Below are 22,647 nucleotides of genomic sequence, written 5' to 3' on the forward strand. Positions count from 1 at the left end.
AAAAAATTGTATTGCAGCTCATGTATACTTCAACTTATTAATTTTAAAGAGCTGACTATCTCTGCTCTAATTTTCAAGCCAGGTAAAATGGCCCATTACTTTACAAATAAATATCCCTTATAAATTGGCTATAGATTACTGAATAACTAAAATGATTGTAAAATAAATCATGTTCTGTATCTCATGTTGCCAGATCCAAACATTGAATATCACTTCATTGTACTAAGCTCACTGAATATCCACATTCTCATACATATATGACCTGTATACAGTGCTCTTTGTTTAATTTTTATGGTGAGTTAGAGTCCTGTTTTTGAAGCAATCCAGCGTCGGTAATAAGTTACTTGTGTGTAGACTCCAGGTTTGTTCTTTTGACCACAGTTATCTCCCCAGCTTACAATTCCAATGAGATACCAGGTATCTTTAAGATCTTTTATAACTAATGGTCCCCCAGAATCACCCTGAAAATTTAAAAAAAAAGGAGAAAGAAATTAGATTGACATTAAGCTTATTATTTATTTCAATGAACTACGTTTTATTATTAGAAGACAGTATTTTATTATAGCTAACAATGCAGAATAATTAACTGAAACATGAAATTAAAAATTATAAATAGCTTTAAGGTTCAATTTCCATATCTTTATATTATTATTTTTTGTACAGAATACATAGTTAAAAGGAAAAATGAATATGAAGAATTTTATGTCTCACTTTCATTATTCAGCCTGTTTCCCTAGGAGTAGCCACTTCATGCTGGTTTAATAATTTCTTAGAATATCTGATTCCTTATCACTAAATAATATGCTCAAATGAATATTTCATAGATTTAGACTGTATATATTTATTTTCTGTTATATAGGTGAAGATTTAGCTGTTTTACAACCACTTCACAACTTTTCCTCACCATATCTTCATGTTATGTATCTCCATTTTGGATTAAATTAAAACTCGATGTTTACTTTAATCTCACTTAGTAAATGCCATTTATTGGTGAATCAAGCAACGTATTTTGATTATGTTACATTTGACATTTGTTGGGCAGAGTTTGGTTTCCTAGAATTAATAATACACTTTTGTTTTCTTCTTCTTCTCCTTCTCTTCCTTGTTTTGGGGGTGCGGGGTGGGTACTGGGGATTGAACCTAGGGGTGCTTAACCACTGAGCCATATCCTCAGCCTTTTAAAAAATTTATTATTATTATTCATTTTGAGACAGGGTCTCACTAAGTTGCTTAGGTCCTTGCTAAGTTCCTGAGGTTGGTCTTGAGTTTGTGATCCTCCTGCCTTAGCTTCCTGAGTCACTGGCAAGTGACACCATTCTGGGCTATTCTTTGGCTAATTTTCCATGTACTTTGGCAAATGTTTAATGTTTCAAAAAATCTATGTAGATCTAACAATAATATTTACTAGTACTCAAGGATATCAGAGAACATGTCAGTTCTGGAGACTGAGCCCAGGGGTGCTTTACCATTGAGGTACATTCCCAGCTCTTTTTATTTTTAATCTGAAGACAGGATTTCTCTAAGTTGCTTAGAGCCTCTTAAATCTTGAGATTCTTTTACCTTAGCCTCCTGAATCACTGTGATTATATGCTATGCCACCACAGGAACACATCAGTTGTTTACTTCTTCTGAAGATGTTCCCCATCTCAGCATACACATACTTGCTCAATTTCCCTCTGTTTCCTGCATACTCTCACACACACACACACACACACACACACACACACACACCCCTTCCTTTTATAATGACTTAGATTGGTTACTCTAAACTTGGTGTAGAGATAATCCCGAGACTGTGTAGCCATCACCATTCTTTTGTGTTGATTTCATAATGCTTTGGGTTCCTTAACTTCCATTTTCTTGATTTTTCTCCCTCATTTTGATAAAGTATCCTACCAGGGAGTTTCCTAAGAAAGAGGTGCTTCCAAAGTTCTTATTACCTGTTTGAAAAGGCAGGGCACAAAGGCACCAAGGTGCTATATTACAGAAAACAAAGGGCCAAACAAAGTGCCCAGTTAGTAACAGAAGAGAACAGAGACAAAGAACATAGTGGGGGTAGACTTAGAAGCTTTCAAACACACACACACATAAAAAGAGGATTTATGCTCTTTAAAAATAAAATTTATAAAATTATATATATATATATATATATATATATATATATAACCTAGATACCCTTAAATAGATGAATGGATAAAGAAATGGTAATACATATATACAATAGAATATTATTCAGCATCAAAAGAGAATAAAAATATGGAACTTGCAGGTAAATGATGGAGTTGGAGAATATCATGCTAAGTGAAGTAAGCCAGCCTCCCAAAAACCAAAGGCTGAATGTTTTCTCTGATAAGCGGATGCTGGTCCATAACGGGGCAGGGGATGTGATGAGTGGAAAAACTTTGGATTGGGCAAAGGGGAGCGAGAGAAAGGGTTGGGGGCATGGGTTAGGAAAGATGGTAGAATGAGACAGACATCATTACCCTAGGTACATATATGATTGCAGGAATGGTGTGACTCTACTTTGTGTATAAACAGAGAAGTGAAAAATTGTGCTCCATTTGTGTACAACGAATTGAAGAACATTCTGTTGTCATGTATAACTGATTATAATATATTAAAAAGAGAAAGATCTTTATTCTAAAAATTATAAAACACTGATGAAAGGATTGCAAGAAGTACAAATAAATGGAAAGATATTCAATGTGCATGGACTGAAAAAATAAGTATTGCTAAAATGTCCATACAACCCAAAGTGATTTATACAGTCAATGAAATCTCTGCCCAAATTCCAATGGCATTCTTCAAAGAAATAGAAAAAAACAAAAACAAAATCCTAAGATTCATATGGAATTACAAGAGACTAAAATTGCTAAATCAGTATTGAACAAGAAGAACAAAATTAAAAGCATTGTAAATCCTGATTTCAAAGTATATCACAAAGCCATAGTAATCCAAACTATATGATCCTGGCATTAAAACAGACACAAAAAATCAATAGAATAGAATTGAGAGCCCAGAAATAAACCTACACATCCAGAGTCAACTACTATTTGACAAGAGAACCAAGAATATGCAGTGTAGAAAGGAAAGGACAGTCTCTTCAGTAAACAGTGTTGGGAAAATTAGGTAGCTTCATGCAAAATAATGAAACTGGACCCTTACGTAGCTTAAAAGAATTAACTTAAAATGGATTAAAGACACAAATGTAAGCCCTGAAATTATAAAACTCTCAAGGAAAATGCTCCTTGACACTTATCTTGTTAATGATTTTTTAAGATATGACATTGAAAGGACAATCAACAAAAGAGAAAATAAATAAATGGGACTACATCAGACTAAAAAGCTTCTGTGCAACAAAGGTAATAAGCAACAAAATGAAAAGGTAATCTACAAAATTAGAGAAAATATTTGCAAGTCATATATATGCTAAAGGGTTAATATTCAAAATATACAAAACTTTACATAACTCAGTATCAAATAATGAATAATGCAATGAAAATTGGGCATATAACCTGAATAGACATTTCTAAAAAGGAGACATACAAATGGCCAATAGTATAATATAAGATGTTAAGATCACTAATCATTAGAGAAATGCAATCAAAATCATGAGATATCGCTCCACACCTATTAGGATGGATATTACCAAAAAGTCAAGATACAACATCAGTTGAAGAGGATGAAAACCCTTGTATGTGGTTGGTGAGAATGTAAATTGGTACAGCCCTTATGAAAAAGTACGATTCCTCAAAAAAGTTAAAATTAAGACTACCACATGATCCAATGATCCCACTTCTAAGTATTTAAGTGAAGCAAACTAAATCAGTAACTCAAAGAGACATCTGCACACTGCAGTATTATTCAGAGTATCCAAGACATGATCTACCTAAGTGTCTATTAATGAATGGTTGGCTAAAGAAGACACACACACACACACACACACACACACACACCTCTGAACATTATTCAGCTATTTTTAAAAGAACCTGCTATTTGTGATAACACAATGAAATTGGAGGACATTATTACATGAAATAAGTCAGACACAGGAAAACAGAGTATTATCTCACTTACGTGTGGAATCTAAAAAGTCAAACTCACTGAAACAGAGTACATTGGTAGTTTCCAAGGACTGTGGGAGAAATGTTGATCAAAGGGTATAGATTTTGAATTATAAGATGACCAAATCCTGGTAATATAATGTATAGCATGGATGGTGCTGAATAGATTAATTTTATTGTGATAATCATTATAATATGTATGTCAAATTATATACATTTCTTATTTACTATATATTTTCCATTTAAAAATCAAATATGCTCTTACAATCCAGAAGAAAAAGACAAATAAGATTTATAAAATATAATATATATGTATAAATAATATAATAAGAAAAGTAATATTAGTATGAGTTAATATTAAAAACAAACTAATAAAAAATGAATTTAGAACAATAAAAGTAATATAAATTATATAAAATATATAAAATGTAATATACAAACTAACACAACACTTGTGGGCTCTCAGTAGGTAGGAGGACAGATGACATCCTTGGCGAGGAAGTGGTATGGATGAGGGTGCATTAGCAGTTCCTCATGTGAGTGTCTCAAAAGCGCCTCAAACTCCACATGGCTGATGTTGGACTCAGATCTCTGTAGGATGTGTAACTTTGCCCTGACATGTTTACCACATTTTTTCAAATTATTTAAACCAGAAATTGAATTATTTTAATTTTTTAGCCAGAAATTTAGATATCATGTTTTGATACCTACTTTCTCCAATCATATCAAAATTATCCCTTCACTTGTCAATTTTAGCTCCTAACTTCTTTATCTAGCTTTGTCTACATGCTACCTTCTTAGTCCAAATTACCATATTTCACCTGGATTTTTGTTACACAGGCTAACTTATCCACTATGGCCATATCCAGATTTTCTCCTTACTGTGAGCAGAATGATTTTCAAAATGTTCAAATTTGATTTAAAAACTCTTTTAACTTAACAAACAAATAATACTACTCAGGAAGTGTTTTGGGAACTTTATACATATTAACTAATTTAGTATAAACCCCCTGATTAAAAATTTTAGTGCTTTCCATTGCTTTTAGGAAAAAGGGCAAAATACTTCAGGTTGCTGATTGCCCTGCCAGGCAATCCTCTTGCCTCACTTGGCAACATTGAGCCTATATGTTCTGTAATATTCTAAAGGTCTTCTTCAGTTCCTAAGCTCTCCCTAGCCACTTCATCATTACAGCCCTTCTCTTTTCTGCTAATTCAACTCTAGCTACCCTTCAACTTTAGCTTCACCTCTCTTAATAGTGTGTTTATTTTCATATATTCTTATAGAAATATGTCCTTTTTCTTCCAAGCACTCTACTGCAGGCATCTTCCTTTCATTACTGTATATTCTGTATTAACACACATCTATGTACGTAACAGTCAGTTCCCTGAAAGCAGGTTCCGTGTAGTAGTTGGTATGATGCATGGCACAAAGTAGGGAGTTCAAGCCTTTTTGAACAAATAGGAGACACAGAATGAATAAAACAATTACCAGGGAAAATTCTGGACTAATTTTTATGTTCCCAACTACCAGAATTTGAATTATGCTTCCTTCAGAAACTATTGCCAAAACCCATCTACTGTTTTCTGGAATGATTTTGAAGGCCATATTGAGAGAACTTACCCATCAGTGCCTGGATGGTTGTTAGAACTAGAAATTTTTCTTTTTGTAACTCTTGGTTGAACTATAAACAGTAGCAAAATCACAAAACTGCACTAAGTTGTGAAAACTTTCCATTTCTGGCTTTGATATCAGCAGTTCTGATCCTTTGTCATTTGGGTTTGGATCTTTCCTCACTAGACTTCTGGTGGAGAAATTAAGTTCTCTCTCTTCTTATTCTGCATATCAGGCATGGAATTTATTGAGTTCCAGATCAATATGCCATTGATGCTTGAACTTCTATTTTATTACCACATACCCCAGTAAAAATCACTGTACTTGTGTCTTGGATCCTTAAGCCTGAGTCACTTCCCTGAGAACTTACCCTAGTTTTGTATAGGTTTGTTTCATTATTAATTTGCCCAGACAGGCAGGAATTTTACCTCTGCTCCAATCCACTGAGGCTTCCCTAGGACCACCAATACTTCTGAGGCTTCTCAGTAATCTCACTAATTGAACTCTCATCCTTCTTCTCCAAATCTACTGATGATACCTTCCACTTGTTTCCCACGATGTCATCCTTGCTGGAATCCCTCAATTCTGGCTGCCTTCCTCCACACATTCTTGGCAACTGAAGTTAAACATGTGCCAGATCCTGCTCATAAAGCCTTTATGCTACAAAACTCACTGCTCCTTTTCTAACAGATGTTGCCCATGCTGTGCAGTTTTGATGATTCTGGACAGGGTTTTCTGCCACTTGATGTCAATACTATACCTATTTTTTAGCCACATAGAGTCACCTTGTTGGAGTTTTCAAGAATATCATATTAAAAACCAAATGCCTCTAGGAAGATGAACACTCTTACCTTTGTCAGAAATATATATGCCAGATAGATGGTAGAGGACAGAGAAAGGCACTGGAAAGAACTTTAGGCTACTGCCAACTTGGTCTAATCCAATCTTTTCATTGTTAATTAGCCCTTTAACCACATATGCTCTTTATGCTGATTCCCCCAAAATTACATGGGATGCCCTGAAGTATGATTTGTAATTATACCTTTATAGTTTGGCTATGCTCTTTCTCTTTTCTATAATGTTCTTTTCTTATTCTGCAATTGGGCAAGTACTATTTGTTCTTTGGAACATATTGAAATATCATCTCTCTGACACTAGCTCCAAAAATGTTCCCTTCAGGGAGAAAATATTTGTTCCCCATTATGTTATTTATAGCATCATAGTATTTCCTTTTTTAGGATGTGAGCCCTTTAAGAAAAGATACTTTGCTTTATTAATCTTTGGATTTCTGGTTATTAAGAAATTTTAATTTTATTGGTTTGTTTGATAGCATTAAAGAAACATTTTACTTATTTTATTTGGCTTACTAAAACATTTTAAACCATGTATTTGCTATAAAATTTACATTTAGAACTTTTTGGAGCTGATGTGATATCTTGTACTAATATAAAAAATATAGAATATTTTCTGGGTAAGATAAAAATTCTTTTTTGGGAGGTTATGAAATTTACATTGTTTTCTCTCTCCAACCTACCCTGCAAGCATCATAAATTCCTTCCAGATATCCAGCACAGAACATTCCAAATTTTATATCATTGCCATACACCTGTGGTTGCTTGCACACATCATTACTTATGATCTTCACTTTGGCTTCTCGTAGATTGTTTTGGGATTCCCCTGAAGAGAAAACAAAGCAGTTTTAATTTGTATAATGATCATCCTTACCTAGAGCAATGTTGAGAAGACTTGTTTCTAATCTTCATTCTAAAACTGTCAATATAGAATGAGGTTAACATAAGCAGTCCTAGAGAAAAAAATTCTAATTAAAATTTGGTACATTTAGGGATCATTATTTTCTATAACATTTTTATAAATAACTCTACAAGCAAGAAAACCTTTTGGTCCATACCTGTAATCCCAGTGATTTGGGAGGTAAAGCCAGAAGGATCACAAGTTTGAGGCCTATCTCGGCCAAAAAAAAAAAAAAAAAAAGAACTATGGATGTAATCTTGAGCCTGAGTTTGGGTTCTATCCCTAATACCACAAGAAAAAATCAGCTTAAATTTTTAAAAAGGCATTTCATTTTTTATGAAGTCTGTATTTGTGGATTTCAGATTGTTCCCAGAAACTTTATATGCTTAGTTTTCCCTCTCTGCTTCATAAAATAACTATCATACCATACACATTTATTTTATCCTTTACATTAAAAAAACTTTTTTAAAACAAAGGATGAACCTTTGTTTTTATTCATTGATTTGCATGTGGTGCTGAGAATCGAACCCAGTGCCTCACACATGCTAAGCAAGCGCTCTACTACTGAGCCACAACTCCACCCCTTATCCTTTACATTTTATAAAGAGCTTTCACATATAAAATTAATTGACAAGATGGCATTTCTTATATAAGTTAGGTACTCCAGGTTATAAGCCCCCTGAAGTCAATATTATTATAGGCAGACTTTGTATAAGACTAAAAATAGCCCATGCGTTATGGGATTCCTTATATCAAAATATGTATTGCTTCAGAAACCATGACACACTGGTTGCTAGATTTCTGGGATGGTCCGCCAAATTGTGGTGTGATTCTCCACCCCCCCACACCAGAAGCATGTGTAAAACCTGTTAATATAATAGACATCATTCTCATGATTAGGTTAATGTTTTATGGCAAAAGTGTGTGAATTTTACAGTTGAAAGTAAGATCACTCATCAGATTGACGTTGAGTTAATCTAAAGGCAAATTATCTAAGGTAGGCCTGACCAAACTAGGGAAGGCTTTTCAGAAAGAACTTGGAATTTCCCTGAGTTCAGAGATACTTTCCCAGTGGCATTGAGGAAGCAAGCTGCCATGAGTTCTAAAGCTGCAAGAAACAGAAATCTGCTTACAACAGGTAAGCTTAGAAGGGAATCCTGAGCCACAGCTGAGACCATATCCCAGTTGATATCTTGATTGCAGTTTTGTGAGTCTCTGAGGAGAAGACCCCACTAAGCTGAGTCTGAGCTTGTGACCCATGGACATGATGAGATAATAATAAATGGGTGCTATTGTAAGCCGTGACATTTGTACTAATTTGTTATGCAGTAATTGAAATCTAATACAGATACCATCTCAAGATTTTCAAGATCATTTTAAGATTTATTTTTGGAGAACTATTTGCACATATAGCATATAAGTGAATAATTCAGAAATATATTAAGGAATTTTAAAAGTGATTTTGTTCTTTGAATACAATTATTTTGCCTACTACATTATCCCATACAGTGCTGGGAAGGGTAAAGTGAACCTGACAATCTGTACTTTGTAGGTGATACTGTAAATTCATAACTTTTCCAGCAAATTAGTTGGTAAATATTTCACAATTATAAAAAGCATATCCCATAAATTTTGGATATCCCTCACTATATTTTATATACTGGGGAAATACTTAAAAACATTTTTTACAAAGTATCAATTTTTATCAAAGAATCAGGTTTTACATATCAATTTTCTTTATTGTTTTAAATTTTATTCATTTATATTCTTTTCTTTATTATTTACTTACTTCTGCTTGTTTTAGGTTTATTTTTCTCTTCTATACTAGTTTCTTGAGGTGGGAACGTAGATTATTGATTTGACATGTTTCTTCTTCACTAATGCAAGGATTTGCTATGCATTCTCTATTTTACTGCATCCTGCATACAGGATTCAGTATTCATTCAGTTTAATGTATTTTAAATATTTGCCTGTGACTTCCTCTTACTTATGGGTATGTGGACTAATTGTTAAGCATTTGGAGATTTTCCTGTTATTTTTCCATTGGTGATTTCTAATTTGAATCTCATGGTCAGAGAACATACTTCGTGTGATTTCAGTTTCTTTGTGTTTGTTAAGATTTGCTTTGTGATCTGGTGTTGACTGATACTTAATGTGTATACTGCTGTTTTTTGATGAAATGTTCTACAAATACCAGATTCTATTGTTATTAACAAAGTATTATGGCAGGTATTTTTCTATGCTAACCTCAAACTACTGAGAGAAAATGAATTTTTCTACAAAGCCAAAGGGAATTCATGATGCTTCTCTCATAATTATGAAGCAGAGACTGCAAACCCTTTCTTAAGAGGAAACCCATCAGAAACAGTGTAGACATAGTGAGGTATCAGGCTTGCCCCTTTAATCTATTGGAATAGATAACCTGTGGGTAGCATTTTCTGTGATTGGCAATAAGACCTTAAAGAAAGTGATGAATATTCAGTATGTACATAGAGTACTTGGAGAAACTCTAGAGACCACAAATCCTATTCTTGGCTATGTTAAAGAGTATTCCTTGTCCCTTAATGGAGCTGAGAATTACAGGCGTATTCCTCATATTTTGTTGTATATAAATAAATTGTATAGATTTCTGATAATGTATTTTATCTTTCTCAGAAATCCTTTTTCACCTTCTCAAATCTGGAGTTAAAGAAACCCTCTAACTATTGTTAAATATATGTGCCTGGACTACCTTATAGAATCCAGAGTGTGCCTGGGAATGTCCCAAAACAGTCAATAACCAAGTCATTATTATTTCCTAAGAGATTGTTAGTATATCAAGTTGAATAATTTTAGAGAAGAAAATATGTTTTGGTGATTTATCTTTATGCTCTTCTTATTCACAGTCACCCTAAAATTAACCTCTTAAGTAAATTTTAGAAAATTTAGAAAATTTTAGAAAATTATAGAAAACTTTGCTATAGTATTTGAGTTGGTCATTCAATAGGAGCATCAATAGGCCTGCTGTTGGCAATGTTTGCCACTAAGTGGAGCTAGAATCCCTCCAAATGAAGCTAACTAGGGACAATAGAGCCAAGAAATACAGTTTCCAAGATTGAGAGCTCAATGACACCATATAAACTCATTAGATCTAGCTGTGTCAAAAGTCACTTCTTACCACTATTGACTTCAAAGGTATAAAACACATTTGCTGTTTTTGTTTGTTTATTTGTTTTGTCTTTGTTTCTGCTTTGATTCATTTGAATTGAATTTCAGTCACTTGCAAAATAAGAGCCCCTGACTAACACAACCAAACTGTGGAAATGACTGGCAGGATGATACTAGTGGAGATTAAATCACACTGCCCTAAAAGGACTTAGCCTTTCTTTAGCTTTTATGAGATACCTACCACCATAATAAAGTGCCCCAAATCCTGTGATGTAGACAGTTGAATTTGGTGGGAAGGATGCAGAAGCTTCTGGCAAACAAATCCGGCGTATGTCATCTGAAAAGGTGACTCTAGGATAGAAGTGCACAACGGCAATGTCATACTCCCTTGCTGGGGAGTGATATCGCTCATGGACAATGATTCTCTTTACTTCTCTTTTCATTAAGGGAGGGTTTATTGTTGTTCCAAAAGTAACAGTCCATTGACGTGGATTTGCATTACTGGAAAAGGTTAGAAATTAGAGGAATATATGAACTACCAGAACATATGAACAACATTAATTGCATTTAGGCCAATAAAAGAGAAAATACCATCTTAATAATACTTGGTTGCAATTATATCTTTCTTTGATAATTTGAACAGTCTATTGCTAGTATTTTTTAAGGATAAATATATGCAAATATTTATATGGCACATACAGTATTATTCACCTATTCCTTCAGCAAATACTTGTTGAGAAACTATATGTTATCAAAATGCTAGTGACAAAGAGATGAACAAGATATAAGTTTTTAGATGAGAGGACTATTAGGTTTGAGGAAAGGAAAAAAATCAAAACAAATTAAAAAGTAGATAAATAACTTCAATGAAAGGTTATGAATAAAATAGGGATATATATATATATATATATATGGAAGATATATATATATATATATATATATATATATATATATATATATATATATGGAAGACTTTTTTGGGAGAACAACACTTTTAGGTTGAGACATGGCAGATGAGGAGTAAGCAATGAGAGGATAAAGGAGTCAGGTTTCCAGGCAAACATCCGAAGATCTTGGACCAGATGGGCTTTGATTTAGAACATGAAGTTAAGGATGGTGGACGATGAGATTATAAAGGTAGACAGGCAATGGAGTATCTTATAGGACATGACAGAGTGCTTAAATTTTATTCAAGTAGGAATCCACTTGATGTTTTCAAGGAAGGGAATTATGTAGTCTCATTTACATTTTCAAAAAAAATCACATAGGTTCTTTCTGGAAACTAGATTGTTGGATCTATTTAATAGACCTTGTATTTTATAACATTTGTAGATGATAATAAATCTGAAAAAAACCCAAAATGAGATACATTAAAACATTATTATGCTTTCTAAACTTTTAACCTTCTAACCTGAGCTCAAATCCACCAGATGAAAATCAATGCTAATTAATGATGATAAACATAAATGTGTAGGAATTTAGATTCCAAAGTAAACTGCAAAAATCCAAAATGGTAACACCTGGCCTGGGAGCCATTCCTAAAAAACAATCTGAAAATTTCATTATTATTTTTAAAATAACAAATATGTGATGAATTTTCTTAAGTATTAACCCTATATCAGACTGAAATAATATCAAACAATCTCAGGGTGGGAGAGGTCATAAAAGTTGTTTAGTTCTCCCTCTGATCCAGTGTTTGAAAGATGAGTCTTGGCATCAGGAATATATATGCTTGTTTTCCATTCTGCCCTCTCCTAACATTGTGACTATGGACAAGTTTCTTAAATTTTCTTATCCCCCCCATTGAGAAAGGGCTTAACCAATTAGGGCTTATTAACAGAATGAATATAAGAATTATATAAAAGAATTCTTAAGCACCTAACAAAATGTTCATAGCATAATGGAGCTTAATACTTGTTGTTAGTCATTGCTACAAAAACACTCTCAAGTAGTGATTGTCTGTGCCTGAGCTCTTCTGCAGATGGAGGCATGTTCTTTGCCTTAGAATCCCTTTCTTTATCTTGGAATTCCTTTCATCTGTGAGCAGCTCTTTGCAAGTTCTTTCTTGATTCCTTAAATCTCTTCTACATGAGAGTACTTCAGATCTATTAAAACAATTATCATCTGTACCAAAGCTTTCTCAGGAAAAATTTCCATCTTCTAGGGCAATATTTCTCAACTTTTGATGTGCATACAAATAATTAGAAAATATTGTTAAAGTGCAGTTCCTGATTCTGTAGTTCTGGAATAGATCTTCAATTCTTTCCTTTCTAACAAATTCCATAGCAGTGTAAGGGCTGCTGGATTGTGGACCATATTTTGAATAGTGAGACTATGAATAAACCATCCCTTTGCTTTACCTTCCAAGAGTCTCTACTCTGAAAGCATTTTGTTTTGTGAAGTGCTCTTTAAGTGTGTCATCCAGGAGAGAATTTACTATCCCAAGTCAGCTCTGAGAAACAAAGAGTCTAACATCTAGTTTATTCTGAGCTCCAATTTTTTAAAAGTGAAATCTAAATCACAATAAAGTATTGTAGACAACTGACTCCAATTAAGCTATTTTCTGATAAAAATTTCTTAATAATTTTTACTTTAAAGCATATTTCTGCTTTTTGTAATGATACTCTTTTTTTCTGACCCAAGTTAGAGCCTTACATGTATACTTGCTAAAATTAATCATTTAGTTCTTGCTCATTAATATAACTAAGAGTTTAAAATTTCTCTTACCCAAACATCCATTTCTGTTCCAGCCTTATATTATCAGCTAATTTGGTGAACACAACTTCCATATCATCTGTCAGTTCTAGAAAATATACTATCTAGGACATGGGGAGGCTGGATTTCTTAGGTAGGTCATTCACTATCCTCTGTATTTTAAGATATTCTGAATCATTACCCTATGAATAGAGTTATTGTATTGAGTAAGTTACCCATTACCCTTGCATTACATTTATATTATTTTTCTGTCCCATAGTTTCCTATTTTACTTTTTCATATACGAAATTAGTCATATTATCAATCTTGGTGTGTAGTCCTTGGAAGTATATTTTAAGGGAGACACTGACAAAAGCTAAACTTTTGAAGAAGAACCAATATGATAGGGCATCTTGAAGTTGGTTCTGTGAAAACAGAACAATAATATTTGTTTTCATTTATGATTTGGAAATTCTCATTCATTTTTATGTTTGGCCTGAAAAAGAGAATCTAAGAACAACTGTTCAATGGATGAAGAAATAAGTTTGGTTCCTGCTGTTCCAGATGAAACAGCAAATATTAGTGTTGAAATCTATTAGAGCTCAGATTTAGTGTTCAATGTTATAAAGATATGTATGCATTCTATTAAGAATCTCTATATGGATTTATACTCTAAGATGGATTGTGTTATGATAACAAAAGTCAGGTTAAAAAGGTTTATAGGTTAAAGGAATGTGAGATGATCTTGTTAATCTATTTCCTCTTTTTGTTTTTCATCTGTTTCCTAATACAGTGAAGTTCAATAAATAATCCAAGGCCACAAGCATTTGACCCAGCTCTTCAGCTGGCTTGGAATGTTCTGCCCACAAAATCTGCTGCTACCCATTTTACTGAGATACTCAGAAAGCTTTGTAATGGCCATAATTCATACTGGAAAACAGCCATAAATTTAATCTCCTTAGAAAGAAATCCCCAAATTTTAAATACAATAGTTATTAAAAAATCCAACGGGTTATTATCTTGAAAAATAAACTTATTTTTAAAAAAGTCATTTTATATTATACTTAATAAAATTTGTTGTACAATAATGCTCTCAATGAATAAAGAATTGATTAATTATTAACTGTTCATTTGAAACAACTTACATGATAGTACACTAATTTTGCCTTGGGCTTATCTTTTGTAGCAGTATTGTCAAGAGGTACTCTATTATGCAAGGTTTTATTGGGTAGCTCAAGAAGCCCTTCTAATTCTTTAATGTTCAGGAGAATCTCTTATCTAGTATCTATCCTTATCCTCCTGCTAATTACTCATTTGGGTTGTGAACTTCTCTAATTTTACCCAATTTCCATATTATAATGCTACATAACTTGATTTGTGCCATTCTCCCTCATCGCAGTCACCAACTTCCTGTATCCATGGAAGATTTCAGTTTCATTTTGCAATTAATTTGATTATTTATTATCAGCATAAGATTGACTCAAGTATTTAGCAGAGAGAGGTGCTTTTATTAAGTGGAGAGCATTGTTTGACATAGGACTAATTTTATATGTTGTTAGTAAATATTTTGTGTTAGGATCACTTCTGTTCTCTTACAGTTTCTTTATTTAAAACTCTGAGGACTTGATTAATGAACACTAGGATAATTATTATAAGTTCCTTAATTCCCACCAACCTTTCTAAATTTACATATGCAGGTATAACATTATTTTAGAAAAGGATCTGAAAAGTTCTCTTATTTTACTTCAGTAATATTTGGGACACTAATTATTACCCAGAATATGATAAAAACTCAAGGATTTTTAACAATAGTGGTGTCTAGTTGAAGGTCAACTTACTTTTTAAAGCAGTGTGCTGCAGTGACAAGCCACCTGTCACTTATCAAGGTGGCCCCACATTGATGGATGTTACTGCGCTGAAGGGAAGCTTGCCAAGGCCAGGCACCCTTGTCTGCAAGTTCTCCAGACATTATTCTATTGACTATTAATGGAACAGCTCGTTTACCGCAACCTTAAAAAGATGAGATCATTAACTTATAAGAAATGTGTAGTTAATGGTTTATACAAAGAACCTAAGAGAGTACTGCAATACAATAATTGCATGTATCATTGTATAAGCATGCACTAAATCACCATCCATTCTCTTTATTTCTTGATATATTGATATTTTTCTTACTCCCTCCCTTTGTAGATGTGGATATATGTTGCCTACTGAAGCTTTGTTAAGCTGCATATAGCTTACGCACCACAAAGTGGTAAATCGGGCCTGTGAATTTACACGTTAATTATCCAATTATTCTGGGAGCTCCCATTAATATTGTTTCCTAGTTTTGGGTGATTCAGTAGTGTTACTTGACATGACTTCCTCATCAGAAGAACTCCCTCTGGTCAGATAAGTAATTGCCTGTTATTAATATTATTACTTTTTTGAAACTCCCCTCCCATCTACTTCTCTGAGTGACTACTTTCTAAGGTGAGCTTGAATTAATGTATCATCACCAGTTCTTCACTCTTCAAGATGGAAGTTTCCATATAAAAATCACATTCACTATTGACATAAATAAAGATGTGTTCTGTCATGTGCACGAGAAATTACTTTGCTGCTTCTGCTCCTCATACTTAGGGGTCCTGCTAGGAATCTGAACTATTGAGCACAATGTTAATAAAGAAAATATGGTAGGTTCAATTAATTCTTTTTTCAACTAAGTATCAAAAAATAAAATTTATTTATCTGATAATAAATACGCTTCAAACATGTCCAGCTGTATTAGAAATCTCCATCCCTCTGTCATTTCTCTAGTTTAGACTGTCATTTTTCCTCATCTGAAGAACTACAACTGCTTTTTTCTTCATCCCACTATTTCTAGGTTTGCCTTTCCAATCTGTTCTTCATACTGGAAGCCAAGTGATCCTTCTGAAATGTGTGAAGACTTCACACTTCATTGTCCTCCAGAAAAAGTAAAAATAGTTCAATATGATCTGGTCCTCAGTTAATATTGACCACACCTCAGTCCCTCCATTTTATTCTGCATTTCAGCCATGTTCACATTTTTCATAAAAAAATGACTATGTTTTAACTAACTTAAAGACATTTTATATTCTGCTCCCCTGGCCCAGAACACTTACTCCCAGTCACTTGATCACTTTCTAACTCCACAAGACCAGGTTAGGTAAATCTCTGGTTAACTCTCATAGCACTGTGCTCTTTCTCTGTGAAAACATTTATCACACTATTTTAGTATTTCTTAATTTATTTCTATCTTCCCTTATCTTGGAATTATAAGTTTGAATAAGATCATGTCTTATTTGTAATGGTACCTACCATCCAGGCACACTTTCTGGCACTTGGTAGATATTGAAAGATATTTATTGAATGAATGAATAAGTGAATAAACATATTTTGGGTGTTCTCAAGACACAGAGGCAAAAGCATAAACATGACTTCTCAAATTCTTCCTCATTTTTGTAAAAATTTACAAGATGCAAGTCACAGTGAATTAAAGTGAGTTAGTGAAGCCACTGTCATCTATGAAGGTAAGGATATTAAGTATATTTTGTATGGTCAGTCTCAGATAATGGAGTTTATCTTTTCCCTGTGTATCTCTATCTCATCATTTTATTTCTCAGCAGAAAGAAAGCATATTTCATAGCACTTTAAAAAATTAGAAAAGCAAGCCAACTTATTCCAAACAAGAAATATAAACTTTCTTTAGAATTTTTAACATGTAAAGTGTTTTTTTCTTGAACATGACTTTAAAATTTCAGTCATTGAATTTGAAAATCAGTATTAACATCTATTTCAAAGTTGTTTTTCTTTCCCAAAGAAAGTATGAAACATAAATGGGAAATTATGAGCTAATATTTGAAGATAGCTTTGATGATGTGAAAATTCAACTTGTTTATATAAGCTAACTAGACTTACATGCTTGGACAGTTAGCGTCCCTGTTGATGAGCTCATTGCTGAAAAACAAAATGGGACAAAGAATGATAATTTGCTATTCTCTTGGTTGTTCTCAATGACCAGGAATTATTAGAGGACATTGGCCATATATGGATTCTAGATAGGTGAGCAGGAGATTCAGGAGATTAGCTATCTGATTTAGCAATATATGTGTGCATTTTTGTTGAGATTTATAGGCAACCTCTAACTAAGTACATAATATATCAAGGAGTGTGAAAGACAAAAATGGTGGATGATTAAAATTCACAAATACTTTCTATTAATACAGAACTGTGGCTTTCCAGTGGTGCAGGGTAAAGTTCTTTTGTATTCCACTTCAGGAGACATGAACAAGCAAGTAAGTAGATGGGTCCCAGGGCACAAAGCTTGCCTCAAGCAGACCAGGTTGACTTTTGTCCCTTTTACTTAAAATGTCACATAAGCCTTTCTTTTGGGTTAAGCGTTTAGGTTGAAAAAACTTGGAAAATTCCCACAAAAAAAATTGTATTTAAAATACTTCTAGGGCTGGGGATGTGACTCAAGCGGTAGCGCGCTCGCCTGGCATGCGTGCAGCCCGGGTTCGATCCTCAGCACCACATACAAACAAAGATGTTGTGTCCGCCGAGAACTAAAAAATAAATATTAAAAAATTCTCTCTCTCTCTCTCTCTCTCTCTCGCTCTCTCACTCACTCTTTCTTTAAAAAAAAAATACTTCTAAAACAATTCTTAAATGATCAAAATGCTTTATTTTTTTAAAAAGAATAAACTATTGTGTATTCTTATCTAACATCTGCTAAATATTGGTAAATGTCAATTATTGTCAATTTCCAACATCATTAGGAATCTAATAAAGGAAGAATATTTAAACATATATTTAAATATTTGAACATATATTTAAACACATACTATTATTTAAAAACACACATATATCATGTACAGAGTATATATATATATGTATATATATATATAATTTTTAGTTGTCAATTATACTTCAGTAAAACTGAGAGAAAATAAATTGATATAAGGAAGTTTACATGAAAATTGTAATGATATTCAGGTTAAATGGTTCACTGAACAGATAATAACAAACTTATTTTTTCTACTAGTGCCATGTTTCTCAAACTTAAATTCTCAGCACCATATTTCCCTTTGTGCAAAATAAGAATTTTTGTTGAAATTTCTATAAATCCCATGTGGGAAATTAGGATGATGAACTCTACAAAGTTAAAACTTTTTTTTTTTGTAGTGGGGATTGAACCCAGGCACATTTTACCACTGACCCAGTCTTTTTTTTTTTCTTTTTAGTCTCAATCACAGATCTTATTTGTTAAATATTTAAACATTTAAATTTTAACACTGTATATATATATTAGTAGTTCTTTTTACATGCTATAGTTTGATACCCAGAATACACACAATGTTATTTTTTGTAGTTTATTCTTTTTTCCCTTATCTTTTTAAAATTAAATTATTTATTTAATTTTAATTTGTTATATATGATGGCAGAATGTAATTCATTTCATTTTACACATATAGAGCACAATTTTTCAAGTCTCTGGTTGTACACAAAGTATTTTCCCACCATTCGTGTCTTCACATAAGTACTTAGGGTAATGATGTCTAATTCATTCCACCATGCTTCCTACTCTCATGCCCCCTCCCTTTTACTGCCTCCCTTTTGCCCCATCTAAAGTTCCTCCATTCCTTCCATGCTCTCCTCCATTGCCATTATGAGTCAGCATCCTCATATCAAAGAAAATTTTGGCCTTTGGTTTTTGGGATTGGCTTACTTTACTTAGCATTATATTCTCAAGGTCTATCCATTTACCTGCAAATGCCTGATTTTATTCTCTTTTAATGCTGAGTAATATTCCATTGTGTATTTTTGACACATTTATCTAATGAAGTTCCCCACACATGGTTATTTGTCAAAACAAAAAGACAGATTCTAGATAAATTATGGATTGAATGTTGAGCTACAGGGTTATTTCAAGAATTGACTTAGAATGTTTTCAGATTTTTATTGTTTTTGGAAGTTCTAAGATGAAGTATTTCTGGAAAGCACTGTTTTTGCCAATAGGAATTGCCTTAGTGGTGCTACTGAGCTTTCCCCTATATGAACCTTTCCTAGGTGAGAGTAAATGGAAATTCTGAAACTTTAAAGGTTCCAGCTCTTTCTACTACCAATCACTCATACTAATGCTTTCGGGTTTCCAAATTATATGCCAAATTTAATAGGTTCCTAAGTAGTAATAGCTTCAATGTTCTATGTTGTGTTTTCTATTTTCTTATGCATTCTTATATTTCTTTGATTTCAGGAAGAACAAACATTATCTTTGCAACTTTACAGAAGAGAAAATAGGCACAATAGTATAGGCCAATTACTTGAGTCTGCAGTGACTCAGTGGAGTTAGAATTAGTTAGGTAGCTGTCAAATCAGTTTTTCCATCAGTACATCCTATCTTTTAATCTAGTGCAATCATTAAAATAAGGTGAAACATACAAGCTGAGTCCATAAGGTACAAAAAGTCAGGTATCTAATGACTGTTTAATGCTTCATTCTGGTTTTAGATAGCTCAGTCTTTTAAAGTTCCTGGCAAATTAACTTTTTACTGGAAATTACATATAACAACATGTAACTTATCAGAATGGCCACCATTTCACAATCTCAATTTGTGTGCCTCCTTACCTAACAAAGAAGGTGGATTAAGTATTTGACAGGTTCCTCCTTCCTCTCTGGGAGAGGTTCACAGCTTTATTCCCTGAATAGCTGACTGTCACATCAGCAAACTTCTGCCCATTCTATTACCTCAGATTTTCACTTCCTGGTGAGATTTCCTCTTGAAGAGTCAGCTAGATCCTACAGGGCAGGGTATCCTGTTTCACATCCAATATAAATCACTTGTTCTGACTCTCTTTTGTGACTCTTAAGTCTGGTATACATTGGAATTTGTAGGGGAAATATGTACTTGTCTCCCAGAAATAGGTGCTATGGAAGCAGCTTGGTATACAAAGGTAAACAAGTTTCTGTCTAGCTACACTCCTCAGAATCTCTAATATGCTAATGTAGGGGATAATTTTCCAAGAGACAAATATCATGGACAGAATTTCTAAAATGTGTTTGAACACAGAACCCCCTTTAAATGAAGTTTATCAAAAAGGTAGAGGTCTAGATTTGAATCTTAGCTCACTTTAATTATTAGATTCCTTAACTGTTTTTGCCTAATTTTTACATCTATGAAGTTGAGTTTCCCTACCTCATTGGAATATAGAAATTAGATACTGCATGGACTTAGAGAGGGTGTAGAGATGGGTCTTGATAAAAGTTTCTTTTCTTTAATTTATGGAAGTGATGGTGGTGTAATGAGCTAAGGGTGAACCAAAAAGAGAAAAGTGGACTATGTATAAATGGCTTTAGAGAATTTTTTTATAATTTGCTGATTTTTTTAAAGCATTATTTATCAGATGGCTTTCGGGGTTTCAAAGTTGGTTTACCATTTTCCAGAATGCTCATATGAAGAAACTTAACAAAAAATTAATAACATCACCATATACAGAAACTATCCATAAAGGCAACAAATGAGTTTTGTTTTTGGAAGGTCCCACCCAGAAATATAATTATCGCTTAACTCTTGGTATTTTCACTTGATTAGTCATGGAGGCAATGACTTTACCATTAACCCTCTGTTGGTGGTAAAGGTTATTTGGGGATGAATGTCAATTTATTTCTTCCAGGAAAACCACTGATGACTAACTTCAGATATGCTTTCATCAGAAGATAATAAAACCTTGAAAGGTCATTTAAGTTGAGAAAATTTTCCATATGAATTTGAGCTATTATTTGAAATGGTAATAATGACAAATAAGTTTCTGATTATATAAAAAACAGACCTAATAGAGACTTCATATCATGGGTAAAGTACCTACTTACCATTAACTTGAACTGAGGAAACATCTATTGGCAAGGCTCTTTCATTTCTTATCTTCTGATTTAAGATGCTATGGATTTTCTTCTCTCTTACAGTTCTTTGCCCAGTAGAAGGGAACTGGAACACCATGACGATGTCTGCTTTTACACCATCTACTTCTGGACTATAGCATGCAAGAGAAAAGTACATATTCAAAGAATGCATCTGGTTTTGTCCTACACTCTTTCCTTTATCTTTTTCTCCTGAATTATAACTCAATTGATGAGTGTTAATTCACATTCATACTCTTCTATGTGTCACTGTCTTACCTAATGCCATTTCACATGTTTCCTCTTGCCTTTTATTATTTTATTACAGCAGTTGGGTGAGATTCAGATTAAAAAGTCATCATCAAAGTAAGAAATTCTGAAAGTTGGAAGAAACCTTCCTGTTCTCTTAGGTCAATCAATGATACATTTGGTAAATGAACCACCTCTACACCATCCATGACAAGTGGTCCTCCAACCCAACGCAGTCATAAAATAATGGAAAATTTACTTCCCAAAGAGACTTGTTTTCTCTCTGGTCAACTCCGATTCTAAGAGTTCTTTATTTTAAGTTGCAATATATCTCCCTTTATGTTTTCCCTAAGGCTTAAGGGAAACTGGAACATACACAATGAATCAATTTTCTCTTCCACATAAATATTTGAAGATAATAAAGTGTGGTCCCTGAGTATGCTCTAGATTAAACATGCTCAGTTTCTTGAATTTTTCATACAAAGTGGTTCAAGACTCTTCACCTATGGAACTGAACTTTTTTTTTAGTGTTTTTAAAATTTGTTTTTATGGTGCATTATGATTATACATAATAGTGGGATTCATTATGCAATATTGGAATGTGCACATAATTTGATCAATCACATTCCTTGGTTCCTTCCCTTTCTTTCCCTTCCTGACTCCCTAGATCTACTTTTTCTACTTTACTGATCTCTCTTTCACTGTTATTATTATTTTAATTAATGCAGTATAATTTATGCAAAAGCAATATTTATTGTGGTATAATCTAACATGAACGTAGTATAATTTGGTATATTTCATTCCCCAGTATTTCCCTATGCCCTCCCTTTCTCCCTCTCTCTTGATCCTGTTCATCTACTGTATTAGTCTTCTTCTTACTTTCATTAGACCCATCTCCTACCATTTTTTTATTCCTTTCTTTCTATCTCTCTAACTTCTACGTATGAGAGAATGCATATGACACTTCTGAGTCTGATTTGTTTCAGTCAGCATGATGTTCTCCAGCAAATGACACATTTTCATTCTTCTTTATAGCTGAATGAAACATCATTGTATATATGTACCAGATTTTCTTTATCCATTTGTCTGTTTATGGCTGGTTCCATAATTTGGCTATAGTAATTGTGCTTCTATAAACAATTGTATGCATGTATCACTATAGTATGCTGGTTTAGCTCATTTGGATAAATACCAATGAGGGGGATATCTGAGTCATATGGTGATTCTAGT

General features: G+C 33.3%; 1 protein-coding gene across 1 annotated transcript in view; it reads right to left on the minus strand.

Annotated features, from left to right (window-relative positions):
* Positions 1-299: 299 nt before the first annotated feature.
* Tmprss11a (transmembrane serine protease 11A) overlaps positions 300-22,647 on the minus strand; it is a 39,107-nt gene continuing 16,759 nt past the window's right edge. Inside the window, exons 4-8 of the mRNA XM_071614791.1 lie at positions 21,142-21,302; positions 15,108-15,279; positions 10,817-11,076; positions 7,211-7,353; positions 300-461 (exon numbers count right to left, since the gene is read on the minus strand). Coding sequence (XP_071470892.1) covers positions 300-461; positions 7,211-7,353; positions 10,817-11,076; positions 15,108-15,279; positions 21,142-21,302 — 898 coding nt within the window. The remainder of the gene's footprint in view (positions 462-7,210; positions 7,354-10,816; positions 11,077-15,107; positions 15,280-21,141; positions 21,303-22,647) is intronic.

Source organism: Marmota flaviventris, chromosome 7, assembly GCF_047511675.1.
Source record: "Marmota flaviventris isolate mMarFla1 chromosome 7, mMarFla1.hap1, whole genome shotgun sequence".
Classification (NCBI taxonomy): domain Eukaryota; kingdom Metazoa; phylum Chordata; class Mammalia; order Rodentia; family Sciuridae; genus Marmota; species Marmota flaviventris.